The sequence below is a fragment of the Solenopsis invicta genome, chromosome 7 (genome assembly GCF_016802725.1).
Source record: "Solenopsis invicta isolate M01_SB chromosome 7, UNIL_Sinv_3.0, whole genome shotgun sequence".
NCBI classification, from domain to species: Eukaryota; Metazoa; Arthropoda; class Insecta; order Hymenoptera; family Formicidae; genus Solenopsis; species Solenopsis invicta.
In genome coordinates, this window is record NC_052670.1 from 4,208,584 (window position 1) to 4,223,264 (window position 14,681).

At 39.6% G+C, this 14,681-nt stretch overlaps 1 protein-coding gene and 1 long non-coding RNA gene across 15 annotated transcripts in view; one reads left to right on the forward strand and one right to left on the reverse strand.

Moving 5' to 3' along the window:
- LOC105199947 overlaps positions 1-14,681 on the forward strand; it is a 299,693-nt gene that overhangs the window by 117,192 nt on the left and 167,820 nt on the right. The gene's annotated exons all lie outside the window — the stretch shown is intronic.
- Positions 1-14,681, reverse strand: part of LOC105199945 (lachesin) — a 269,609-nt gene that overhangs the window by 28,229 nt on the left and 226,699 nt on the right. For 11 of the 12 annotated variants that reach the window (XM_039451646.1, XM_039451643.1, XM_039451645.1 and 8 more), the window contains 4 exons: positions 13,982-14,110; positions 8,276-8,575; positions 7,755-7,817; positions 841-996 (listed from right to left, as the gene is read on the reverse strand). In XM_039451646.1, the coding sequence (XP_039307580.1) occupies positions 841-996; positions 7,755-7,817; positions 8,276-8,575; positions 13,982-14,110 (648 nt within the window). The remainder of the gene's footprint in view (positions 1-840; positions 997-7,754; positions 7,818-8,275; positions 8,576-13,981; positions 14,111-14,681) is intronic. The other variant, XM_039451647.1, reaches the window with a different exon arrangement.

Genomic DNA, 14,681 nt, shown 5'->3' on the forward strand with positions numbered 1-14,681 from the left:
GCTTTGTCACGACTGCATCTTATCACAACACCGAGAAAAGCAGAGAGAGGAAGATATATATACGGTGATAATTACTTTATGGATCTCGAATCTTTAAATGGATCTTTTGATTAGAAAGTCTTATAGATTCTACATTGTCCGAAGTATGTCGCAGCTCCATTTTTAGATGCATGAGACCTTAATTCCCTAAACACAAAAATCCTTTCATTTTTCATAGTAAATATTGTAATTTATGCTAAAAATTTGGACTACGATCGCTTTCAGATATCCAGTTTGATAAATTTGCTTTTAAAATATTTTTCTGTATATCTGGGACATCCCTATATCTCGCCAGTGTACATAAAGTGCAGTCAATATTGTCGGACAGAGATATATCTCTTTTTCAGCCCTACGAATATGGCGGACATGCACATATGAAGTAACTGCATCCTAAAAAAAAGGGCAAAGATATATCTCTATCTCTTCTTAAGCAAAGACAGATATATTTCTGTCGCAGCTACGAATTTTTCTCTGTTCGTGTTTATAATGTATTAATATTACAATCATTCTCGTTATTTCCGACATTGATAAATTTTGTGCGCTGCTCTAACGAGGTGATTTATCTCGGAATACACGTGCGGTTTATGATTTTTGCGACGGCCTGCATGTCCGGGTGCATGGTGCAGAATAGCGCATGATATCGCTTACATCTTATTTCTGAAACCAGGTTGGTGCCGCGAAAGCAGGAGGAGGTCGAATGATGCTAGGACGCGAACGAAAGAGGCGCTTAAAAGGGGCAGCCATAATTAGAAGAAGAAACGGGAAAGCAGGGAGGGCCTGGTGAGAGAATGCAAGCCTCACCTGTACTTTCGCCACCACGTAGCTTCTGCTCGGGCCTCTCGACCCTCTCCTCACTCGGTTGAGGTGGTCTCTCTGTCCTTTTCGGATAGTAGGGGTTGTACGACGAGGGCCACACGGTGGTCAGCCTTTTTGCTGGCGGTGGCGTGCTCGGTCGTCCTGAAAATAGATTAGGACCTTTCTCATCTAACCCAGGCACTCTCCTGTTTGCCTCCTTTTTTTTTACATTCGCCAATAATCCAGTCCAGTTCGTCTCCACTCTTTCTCTTTCTTCCGTGTTCCCCGTTCCTGCATTTGATTTTATCGCGTATGTGAAATATTATGCGCACTATTCTACACCATACAAGGCCGCAGTATCAAAACGCGGAATTTGACAGAAATTTTGCCGATGCGGTGTAACGCGAATTATGTATTACAAGTGAGCATAGATGTTACATAGGTTCAAACTTTTTAGACTTTAGATTAGGGTTTTAAAACTAATTCTTTTCTGTATCTCTTCATATTCTACATTTATGACCTTAAGTGCTCCATTTATATTTTTAAGTAAGTTATCACTGTGAAATACATACTTAGTTAATGTTGAATAATAAACATAAGAACTTTGAAAATAAACATATAAATTAAAACAGCCAAACTATTAACGTCTAATTACATTAACATTTACTAAAATTCTAATTTGTAATACATTTCTTCTTTCTACACGTTTATAACAAGATAGAGGAATAAAATGATCGATGTCTCCTCGATCATTTTATCCCTGTATACATGTATACGGTTGCTTCACGCTTTTTATTATTGCCACATGGTAGCTGTGCTCCTGGCCGATCCGTCATTTCTAACAAGCTAAATTTAATTTATAATAGATGCGGCAGAAAACATATGCGCGCGAGCACGTTTGATGAATTCTACGGGCTTCTTTGAAAACGAGCCAAGTTCAACTTGTTGCGTTCGATGTCGACGGACGTTCCGTTGAACAAAATGCCTTCTCACGAGAGAATCTCGCAAAAACAAGATCGTGGAAAATGCCTGTAATCTTCTACGCGTCTACTTTAACCAGTTACCGTTTAACACGGAGTTTCATTCAATCTAAATACGATTATTATATGACTCTTAAGAGTAATTTATAATATTTTTACAAGCAGATCAATTTTTTTTACTTTTGATGTTGACAGTTGCAATAATCATCTGACTTGAGCTGTTACTTCTTGAGTAAGTTTTAAGTAAATAAAAAAAAGAGATTATTTCATGGAGTAAAGTAAAGTTCGTCGACAAAATTGTAACCTGACAAAAAACGTAACAATGATACTTTCCGTTCTCAAATATTGACGTTATATTGTTAGAAGTGACAAATATTTAATTAAGATATAAACAATTGCGAACGAACCGTTACAAATTAGGACAAAAGGTATGGCTGCCGTTAATTTATTTTAGTTGTAATTACTTTGCTAAGTAATATGATTATACTTCCTTGGCGGCATAATCACATGTTTAACAAACTTCTTCCCATAAGACATTGCGTCTGCCACGTCTAATTCGATTATATTGTCAACAATATAAGATTATACTCGACGCGCCAGCGTCTTATCTTTGTAAATATGAAAGTACATCCCGGGAGAGTCGCATCCTTTGCTGGTAGTAGATTGAAACTTTACTTACACGATAATTCTGTACAATGCGTATCAACCCGGGGTGTAATTCAAGTTGATATTCACCACGGGGCCTGTATACTTCTACTGCGCGGAGACCCGTTCTCTGCGACTTAGTAGCAAGATGCTTTGACGCTTATTTCGTTCCTCATAATCGTGGAAGATTATTCAAACTACCATCGTTCGCGGTCCCATGCGCGTCGTTCTTCGATATGATCTTGAAAACTATGGCGCGAAGTCATTCGAAGTATATGAATTACATTCACGCGATTCCGGCTACTAGAAAAATTTGAGAATGTTCGATTTAGCCTCAAGTTTCATCATAAATTGTTATAAAAGTATTAATTTTACAATTTTCTTTTTTGAGACAATAATACAGATTGTTGAATAAAAATTTTATATAACGAAAACAGTAATAATTAAATATTCTCGGTATTTGTTTTATGAGATTGCGATAGTTTTGGCTACGTGGTGATACGAAACATCTCAGAAGTGTAAAAATTAGTAAGAAAAAATTAGAGGTACTAAGAAAACTGTTTAAACTCTCGGCCCGCGTACGAACGTTTCTTAATTAATTCCCTCGAGCTCTGCCTATTCTTGAGTCGCTTTCACTCGACTGAATTCTGCATTCTACTGCTACGGCGGTTAGGCTGATAATGTACCCTCCATGCACAATCCTATCTCTCCTCCACCCCCCACCCAACAGTTCTCCGTTCTCTCTCTTTCTTTCTTCGTTAAACCCTACAGTCTTTCTGGTTTGCAAACAAGCGACCTTTTAACCCAGCCAGTCTCTAAGTTGGGCACTAAAAAGTTTTCGAATAAAAGTTTAAATACGCCTCGAACAAACTTCGCTTCGCAGCTTCTTCACGACCCCGCAACAATATGGTAGCTTCTAGGTCACCTGCCGCGAAAGCACGTGGGTGCATCCTTATATTTACGTCTACGTACCGCCGCGCAATGTCCTACGAATATCTACACCCGTTAACATTCTCTTTTCCGCCGGCGAAGCAATCACAACGGGGCTCATATTTCATTCGGCCTAGCGTCCTTTTGTTGCCCTTTCGTGCGTCGCGGGCTTGTTTAGAAAGTTTCGAAATAACTCGTTGAAAATTTAAGAGTCTCTCGCGACACCTCCAAAGTGCCGCGGCAAGCGTCAAGAGAAATTTGTTTCGCGAAGACAGAAAACAGGCGAAAAGAAAGGATGGGCAGAGGAAGAAGACAGGTAAACAGATTCGCCAGTGCAGTTGAGAAAAGTAGAATGCCGAGATGGCGATATTAATAGTTTTGATCCTCGATTTATCAAAGTCGCAGTTGCACGGTTTCCTACACGTTTTCCAGAAATGACATTGCTCGTTAAATATTTTTAGAAGAATCGCATTTTTTTTCAATTGAGGAATCCTTTGCAAAATGCACTTAAAATAAAAAATAGTTGGAAGTCTTTACAACTTTGGTAAAAAGATATTTTTCTTCTTTATATATAATTTTATCTATTTTGAATTTGAAGATTTATATCGAAACGACAAAAAATCTATAACGAAGCTTTAATTAAAACATTCTCTTTGTAACTCTGCTTAACAGAGTTTGATCTGCAAATTTAATATATAAATTGTTTGTGGTACACAAAGAAATTTTCTATGACTCGATAATAAAATCGAAAGAGAAGAATTTAAAATCTATAAACAATTATATATTTTTTAATTAAAGCGTTCTCTTTGTAATTTTGCTTAACAGAGTTTGATCTGCAATTTTAATCTATAAACTGATTGTGATATACAAAGAAATTTTTTATGACTCGATAATAAATTTGAGATCTGTAAATAATTTTATTTTTTGAAATAAAACATTCTCTTTGTAACTCTGCTTAATAGAGATTGATCTGCAGTTTTAATATACAAATTGCGATACACAAAGAAATTTTCTATGATTTGATAATAAAATGGAAAAAGAAAAATTTGAGATCTGTAAATAATTTCCCTTTTTTCAATTAGATATATATCTAAATAATATATCGATATATGTACAAAATAAATTTTACCCAGAAATTTATGTTTAATAAGGAATAATTGGAAATAATTGAGGAATAATTATTTTACATTTATTTAACAAAATATAAAATTTTCTAAACATTATAAAAATATTAATAACTTCGTTCAAAAATATAATAATTTCGTAAGATATACTTTAAAATCGTATTTAAAATATATCAAAATGTATCATAACTTGCGAATTCATTATGTTCTTTTTACGATAGACATTATTTTAAAAACACCTTAAAGGAAAAGAACAAGTGACAAATTTATAATTTGTATAATACATTTTAGTATATTTTGTCTCTCAATAACCAAAAAGTGGAATTTTTATCTTTGCCTTTTTCTGAATACGATATTAACGTTTAATGCATGCAATAGTTAATTGTATTTTTTAACGGTGATCTCGTATGTAAAATATCTCATACCAAAGTGTAATACGACGTAATAATGCCAGAAATAATTTTGGTCTTACCGATCTTTAATTAATTACAATTGGCTGGATCGATAAGTGACATGTAGGTAAGATAACTGGTATACAGGAATTATTAAACATTGCATATATTCTCCATGAACTAACTTTGAACTTTTTGTTACAAGACTTATTTAATCCGAGAACAAAGGATAAGATAATTTCATATCTATTTGACATTCAACCAAGGTTACTTTAACTCGAGATGCAGATGGCTCATTATTAATTTATAAAATCAAGTCGCTTTCTCCCCTCTCTCTCTCTTTCTCTCTCTTTTTCTTTCTCTCTTTTTTTCTCTCTCTCTCTCTCTTAACGGAAATTTTCTTTATTTCCGGTACGCAAACAGAAAATGCAAAACAATATGTTGCTCAGCATTAAAATTGATAAAAAATTTTCAATATTTATTTTTATTAAAATACTAACTGTGATATTTTAACTTGTTTTCTTGCGAATATAAATTTATTTTGCGCATACGTTTTTTAAATTGTGTTTAAAAAATAAAAAAGATAAAACTAAAGATTATAAAAAGTTGCGCTTGAAGAGATCATATATACAAATAATATTACTTAATACATTTCTTGATATATCAGAAAAAAGGGATCGTATAAAAGACAATTATACTCATCAGCAGAAATAAGACTCTAAGAATCTTGAAAAGAAGTTTCGAATCGCAAATGAAAATTGTGCACCTAACAGACTGTTCAAGTGCTTTTTGGAAAATTAGATTCTTGGTATAATTTCGCGATCTTCTCTTTTTTGAGAACGGTAATGCTACTCTAGTATCTAGATCGTACCACCGCCAACAATGCAATCTCACTCTGTGCTGTGTGCATCCCACCTAGTACCTCGCAGCGACGTCAGTAATTGAATTTTAAATGCGCTTAATTAGGTCACTGGTTAAGCCACCGATGTAATATTGCAATATAAAATTAAAATCTGCGTTCTCTGATTTGAACAAGCTAGAAAAGTAAATCTTGATTTATGCCGCATATAAACGTAATGAAAATCTTGGCATAGATCAACATAATTTTTCATAATAAAATCAAATTAGTTGTATACACCGTTTAATGGTTTAATTTACTGAAAAACGCGACAAACGATTTTATAAGAGTTATTACGCTTTTCGTAAAATATTTATTGACTCCCTTATTATTTTCACTTCCCTTTTATCTACGTCTTTTACGCAAAATTACTTTTTCACTGGAATCGAATATTCAGTTCATCACCTTTTTCTCCCTCTCAGATGACTTTTGATACGTCGTCGCGTGCATTTTGCATTTCGAATCGCGGATCGTTCCGTCCAAATGGCGTAATCTTATCTGCGCAGATAAGACGAACGGCAGTCCCATTGGAAACTGCTAGGCATTTAACGTCGTGTTCGTGAGTTATTGCATACCTCGACTAGGTCATTAATAACCCCGTAGTATTAAGATTGATTCGGAGACGCGCGCGAGAGGGAGAGAGACAGAGAGAGAGAGAGAGAGAGAGAGAGAAGGGGAGAGAGAGACGCGTCCCTTGCCGATTTCGCCAAAGTTTCTCGTAATATTTAATCAGTAGTCGAGGCCATACATTATAGTGGAGGCGCTGTCTCGTCTCGCTCGCGCGAAGTATGTGCATCTACGGCTGAGAGTCGTTAATACGGTAAATTGCATTAGCCGGAGAAAATGGATACGTCGGAGTTACGACGACGCTTCCACTCGCGCGGCGAGACGTCTCCATCGGAAGAAGCGTTTTCGATTACCATTATTTGCACGTACGGTCGCGCCGCGCCCGCGCGCCGGCTCCGCAAAGAAATCGCGCGTCGGACTTACGCCTTCAACGCTCGTAAATCTCAGTTACGATCTTCCAAGCTTTTACGATCGTTGAGTCGCGAGAAAATTCAGCCGTGGCGACATCAATATCGGGAAACCGAGCAACACCGCGCCTCCTGCTCACGCGAAAATTCGCGAATAACAGTTATTCATTCGTACACGGTCAGCTTCTCCCCGTAGACGCTTCGAAATAACGATAATCCACCTAGCGGCCGGCGGTGCCGGTACGGTAAAATTGCGAAGCTTAATGGCGGTAATACCGTCGTGGCCGAGCCTTGTATGGCGTTAATAATGCAGTATATTGAGATTGGTTTCGCGAGGTTGAGAAGGGGAGGGTGGAGAACAGCGAGGCAGCAGAACCACAGGGACCTGACCTAGGCATCTGCCCAAGTTATTCGCCCCGCTTTAATAATACATAGACGCGCCAATGCGCGCCCTCTGCGAGCCTAATATAAAGGACTGTAACTCTAGAAACATTGTACTTTATTCGTATGATGCGAAACACCCGAGCAAATTCTTCGAAGAACACGATCCCTATTGCTCGACCTAAGCCTCTCAAATACATTCTTCAGGAAAATTTAAAAGGAAGATAAATATTCTCGAGTTACCGTTCTCTCAACGTATATTTAAACGATAACGTCAAAGTTCAAAGAAGTGACTTATTATTTATTCGTTACGTGATACGTCGCTTCAATTTAGATCGCCCTTTTTTCGCATCCGGTTTCCCTGGTTTACGTTACTCTTTTCTTTTTTGCAAGGTAGACGCATCCGTGGCGTCGCTTTTTCGTACGCGATTGAATATAACGAAGGAGGTGAGAAAGCACTCTAAGATTCTACGATTTGGGAATAAAATGTGGATAATGAGTTTGCCTTCGCGCGTGGGAATTGTTAGAAGATCGTCCGCCGGTAACTATCGATTTTCGAGTCGTCAGAATGCATATATTCAATAAGATTCTCTCACCTTCATTGTTGGCGCTGCTCTTGATCTCCGTTGCCTTCGGTGCTGCCGATGGCTTCGGAATAGCTGAAATAAAAATCGTTCGTCTTTAATGACGTCGTATAACTTCTTAAATATCGGCCAATAAATTTGACTCGAACTCCGCCGCCTTATTCATATTTTAACTGGGGTCATCTTATCTCCGAGCGGCGGGAATTGCACGGGGCCGGCGCGGATATAACGGGAGGATGGGCATGAGACATTTCCTCTCTCGGCGATTTAACCGTGCCGATTTACTGCTAACATCGACTCTCGGCTTTAAATAAATCTTCGACTCGGGCGAAATTAAACAAAGGCTTGAGGAATTCACGATTTATGAAAGTCGTTTCACTTTTAAATTATTCACGTCGCGAACCACGTCCGCGTCGCGCTATAATATCCCCGTATAGCAAACACAACCGTGGCGGTAGATGCATAACGATAGCGGTCAGAAAAAAATTGTTTGTCCAGACACGAACGGGGCTAGAAAATGCACGTCAGCTTACGGTATAATCTGATGGATCCCTCCGTCTCGCCGAGCGAGTTTTTGCTAATGCACCGGTAGCTACCGAAGTCACTCGCTGTCAAGTTCCTGATGGTGAGTCTCATGTGCGCGCGGTAGCTGTTCTCCATGATATTCGTGGAGTACTTCTCGTTGGAGAGAATCATCTCATCTCCCAGAAACCAGTAACTCATGGCACGGGGATAAGCTTCTGTGTGACAGTCGATCGTTACGTTGGTGCCAGTTGGCGCACCGACAAGCTGATTCGGCACGAAGATCATTGGAGAAAAGATCATTGGAGAAACTGAAACACATTAAAGAAAGATTTATTACATTTTGTTTTACGTCGGTTTTATTTATCAGTGAAAAAAATTCAAATCGATTTTCTATCCGTATTATCGTCCCATTTGAGCAAGTGTTAAAATGCATACAAAAAAGATTGTCTATTAAAAGGGTCTTAATCGATTTTAATCGTGAAAAAGATGCATTATATTATTTGTAAAAAAAGAAATAAAAAACCTAACAAATTGTATGCGAGAAACACGTAACTTTATAACAAGATGCATATACATATTTAGACATCACCGACATGAGAAATTTTGTTATTTTAAATCATTGCTACAAATACTCCCAAAAGAATAATTTTGGTAAAGCTTCTAAAAATTTAACCGAATACAGATCTAAAAATAATTATGTGGGACGATGTCAAGCTGACTGCGAGAATGTCGAAACTTTTTATGCCGTCTAAATCGGAATCGATGCACTATTCAGTTACATTTTCAGGTATTTTAGCAAAACTGTTCTTTGCGTGTATGTATAAAATATATGTGACAATCGCGTGATAATGAAACATACGCGTCTGGGTACGTAGTTTCTTAATTATTCGCAATCGTTGTGCGATGAAATTAAAGATTCCGCGATGTAACATCGAGTTTTCGCGTAATACAGACATGACGGATCAAGTTTGTACTTTCCAGGATGGCGTTCCGCAAAATGCGTCGCGGGAAAACGAGTTGGGAACAAAGTCTATTATGGTTACAAGTCTAACGCTGGCGTTAAGGTTACGCAATGAAGAGTTAAGGCCGCGCGAGACGACGACGTCGCTGCGCGATGTCGCAGCGGTTCCGTCTTTACACCCTTCGTATTCCTCGCTCGCACTGCGCGGGACCCCACCGCTCCATTCCGGACGAACAATTTTCTAACTCAGCAACTAAACCAGAAACGGCTTCTTCTTCGTTTCGAATTAATCCAACGTTGGATGCGCGCTCGTATACGCGACGACGTTGGTGGCAGGCGTGCGCTTTGGTAACGGGTTAAATTAAAGTTGCAAACTCCGCCAGCGGGTTGTATGATACAATAAGGGAATAATAATGCGTTCATAGACGGGCGTCGGTGTAAAACGACACCGAGTGTCGAGAGCTCGTTATACCCTCTAACGAGGAGAGCCATATCCAATGTGTTCCGGATAAGCCGACGATATATCGTGAATTCTTTTCGATTTTCGCCTTCTTCCTTCGCCACAGAAGATCGGCCACAGCGATCTTCGTCGAGGAAGGAAAACATTGTCGTCGAGATCGAAAGAATGTTGAACTTGGAGTTCAACTCGTACAATGCGTACGAGTGGATAACAATTTTAATAAATACTTTTAATGAAGCGACATTCGCAATTAAACCTTCCACGCTGGCCGCACTCTCCATCTGTGGACAACGCAAGGCAGAGAGATACATAGAAGCGTAACGCAGCTGAATCTGAATACGGCAGATGTAGGCGTAATCGATGGTAGGAAATAGGGAGAAGTGTGCATTAATTAAAGTCAACGGTGGCAATTTGTGGATTTGTGGTAAGCCGGGATGCAACGCCGCGGACTACGCTGATGTACAGGCATGGTCAGGTGATCATGACTCTACGAATGTACATTGTTCATCGTGCGCATCGTTGCTCGTCATCCTGCCAGGCACTTTTTGTCACTATCAATTAGACCAAGAAAGGCATTGCATATTTCAAGTTCGTGCGGAAAGCACAAACCACACCTGTGCCTCTGTTGAATATAATATTATGTAAAAAAAAAATGTTACGCATAAAATTAACTCTGCAATAAAATTGAAACAGAAAGAGATTTCTAAAATTCAACTGGAAGAAAAAAGACTGCGATTACATTTTGTCGTAATGTGATAATGAGCTTTTATTCGGCAGCCAAACAATCTTGTTTAAAAATCAAAATCATTTCTGTGCAATCTCAATCGAGTTATTGTCCATTACGATTCTCAAAGTGTTCTCGTAAATTAACTTATAATATAAAATGTTTCTCTCGAACCTTTATTAACGGGAGCAAAATTGCACAGTTTACATTTCGCGGCCATTTATTATTGCCGTACTTCGAATGCACGCAGCTTTTTATAATAGATGCAAATAGCGGGCCGTCAATTATGCTCCTATCGCGGGATCTCATCGTGACTCAGCCGCGACTCGTACTCGTAATTACACGGTCAATTGAAAAAGAAAGGATATCATATTCTCATTGCGGCAAGCGGCAGGCGCTCCCGAGTCGCTTATCACGCTCGCGCACCGGCGTGAATTGTCGCGTGTACCGAAACCGCAACGTAGGCAGAGTGAAAATGTAGGGAGTAAAAAAGTCAACTCGCTAAATCGTGCACGTCTCATCAACATGCCTGATGAAGTAGGTTACTACTTGCAGAGATGACGCATGGAAGCTCCCTGCCGCCGGTTGCAACATGCCAGCCGAATTATGTTCCCGTATCCGCAGCGTTTTCCTCCTCCCGCCGCGCCGCCCCACTATGCTTTATGCAGCGGCACAATTTTGCTCGCGTTGCAACGACCGGCACGCTGAAAACGGGCATGTGACATACGAGCCGTGTACTACACAACTGTCCGATTGTCGGCGAAAGTTTAAAAAGATCGTTGTGTCAACACGACGTCGTTGTCGCTAGATTGAATATACAGTGCCCGGGACCGTCGGGTTTATCGTCAGCGAACTCTCTTTTGAAAACTCGGAGTAAATTCTTTCCCATAGTCCCATAAACGTGAGGCTTGACCCGAGCTAAATAAGCGTTTACAGATAAAGTGCAATTTGCGAGCTGAGTTCGTGGGATATAATTTTATTGGCTCACGCAGATTTCATTTCTGTGTATATTGCGTAATCGAACTAATGAACTGCAGTATAATGATTCATATTATATACGTTAAAGCACAAATATACTCGATGTATAAATTCAGTTTGTTATCTCTTGCTCATTACGCCGCTGTTTATTTCATTTTATAATGAGCAACGTAGAAAACTGGGTAAGTGGGTATAATGTTCGACTGGTTGGAATTTATACGATGTCTCCGTCGAGAGTTTACAACGTGTTACGGCAAGTAGTTGTTAGACTTCCGATTCCGGAAAAGAACCTTGACGTATTACACTGATCGAGCGCTCTTCCCGTTTCCCCCCCCCCTCTCTCTCTCTCTCTCTCTCTCTCTTTTCTCCCTTGAAGAAAATACTTGCTTCTGAAACTCTATGCATTCTTTTCACATTACAAGAGATAAATACAAAATTTAAATGCGTAACTTATGTCGCATTCGTATATATGATAATCTTTTAATATTTAATTTTAATTGTAATTCTGGAGAGAGAAGAATAAAATTGCGGAATGTTTAATGTAACTAAACAAACAAGTGGAGCAGAAATAGGAAAATGTAGGAGAACCTCTGTATGAGAATAAGTAATGAGCACACACCACATACGGCTTTTCAACTCGAAGTAAAGTCATAATAATACTCTACATTGATTTTAAAGCATTATTCTAATATATAAAATGTACATACATATTATATAATTTCCAGATATATAAGTAATGTATACACACTACAATAGTTCTATGATAGTTCCAATTACATTTACAGATTACATTTCAATAAATAATTCCCAATATTAAATATGTCTTCAAAATGTATTCGCGTCGTATTTTCTTATTATCTTGTTTATTTAGAAGAGAAACGTGCGCAGATTTTTTTTCATAGCTATACCTATTGCAAAATCATGTAATGATTATAAACTAAAAATGAGTCCCGCGTGTATAAATTATAAGGCGCTTTTGAACAAAAAAAGAAAAGATTAATAAATCAAAGTGACAGCATCAATACAATTGATGCAACGTAGAACTATATACGTATAACTAGCGTGTACCGTGTGTGACAGTTTAAAAAATTAATATACCATCATAGATCACTCTATCATTATTGCAGGTGTATGCATATGTATAATGCTGACGGAGGTAGTGACAAAAAAAAAAAACTGTAACGTTCGCGTACCATCGATCGTTCCGGCCACAACACAAGGGGGAAAGCGAAAGAATTATGCCGTCAATCAGATCGCGTTGAAGAATTTTCCCCGTACACACTCATTACGCACGTTAAAACTTTTACAAAGCGATGCGGTGTCCCGCAAATCCCTACACACGTGTGTGACGCGGGAGAGAGGGAGAAGGCAGGAACGCTGTTGAGGGCGCAGGAAGACGATCTCTGAAGCGTCCGCTATGACCCGGAACGCGGCGCATTCGCGCGCAGAAAACCGATGTTTTATCTCGCTCGTCTAAATAAAATATGTCCCCCGCCTCCTAAATATTCACGAGATACCACCCGGGCTGCGCCGTACGTAACGTACCGTTCCTTCTTCCCTCAACAACGATGCGGGTTCAGCCCGCGCGCACGCACACCGACGTGCAGCAGCACGCGGATGCAGGCATACGAAGTGACACGAACGAATGAAACGCATAAAAGGGAAAAATGACCAGGGCCGACGGGACGGCTTGCGCGCGGCTTCCAGTATTTCCCCGGGGGCTTTCCCGACGGCGTTTTTCCCCCCGACGCCCCGCGGATCCCGCGGATCTACCCTTCCTTGCCTCTAGTTGTCTGATACGTGTATTCGGTGCAGAGCACGTGCGCCGCTGCACAGAGCGGCGGCGGCAACGTGTGCACGCGCACGTGTGCTCGCGTTGTGCAATTCGTGAAATGAAATTTAAACAATACAAGACCGACCCCCGCCGTCGGAGATCGCGTATAACGGCGCGTTTAAAATTTATTCGATAAATCGCTGTTGGATGCGGTCCAGCCGTCTGCCAGCGGAGAACCTTAATTTTCGCGGTGTCTCCGACTCGAGGAAGTAGGCGAGCACGCGCGCGCCGGTATTTATCGTATATTTTACACGTGAACAAGCTGGAAAATTAGGATACTTTATGAACATTTCGAGCTGACAATCACAGTAGTTTGCCGCATCCAATTAACATAATTTATTACAGTAATTAAGTTTCTGGAACACCTGCATTGCTCTATATTTTACGATATCGTTATCTCATAATCTTTTTAACGTTGTATTATCGCGTATACTCTTAACGTAAAACATATTATTAATTTGTCAGCATCATCACCGACACGCCACCGCGATAGTTGCATCATTAAAACCGGCGCAGGCGGAAAATAATATTATTGCAAGACCTCGCGCATTCCGACTAAACCCTTGAATTAAATATCCACATTATTAAGCGTTTATTACCGATCTAGCATGTAGCACACCGTGAAATTATAATTATCGCGTCACATTGTATCCCTCGCATTGCTGGCTGCATGCCATTCATCATGAATATGTACATATCTCATATTTGTTACGTACAAATGCGATAATAATGTGCGGTATGCTTGCAACAAACTCACATTCGACATCCACGGTGATCCTCTTGCTGACCGTGGGCGGCACACCATTGGTCGCGATGCAGAGGTAAGCGCCCATTTCGCTGCGTGTGATCCTCGTCAAGTTTAATTGCTCGCCATCATACAGGGGCACTGAAACCAGAAGCGGGAATTGATTCAGCTTGGTCGAGGGCGCAAATACAGTTCACGGAAACGGGCAGGTATGTACAGGTCCGCGTAAGCAACATTTCATCCTTGTTATCTCGTGAGCGAAACGAGGGAGACAGTTATGCAAATAGTTCGGTTTGAAATTTAGCAAGCCACAGCTTTACGCTACGCGTACAGACAGCCCTTAACGTTTAGAGTTAAAATTTGACACGCAAAGATCAAATACCTCACGACAGATGGAGTATCAAAATTTCAACTGACGATGTAATTGCTAAAAGACCCCATTACGCAAATTGAGTGCAGATGTATCGATCCCTAGCGAAATTTAATACTACGACGAAGCGATGAAGAATCCAGAATACGTTTTTATTGCTGCATGATTTATGCCCTCAAATATCTATGTTAGGCTGATACAAAGGTTTGCAGCAAGATTTGTATTTTATAAGACTGTAGTAAAATTATAAGTCACGAAATGAGAGAAATGGAGAATTAGTACTAGGAGTCTTCTCCCATTTTCTTCAAACTTATTCGCCTGTGAAGATTTTTTTTCCATTAA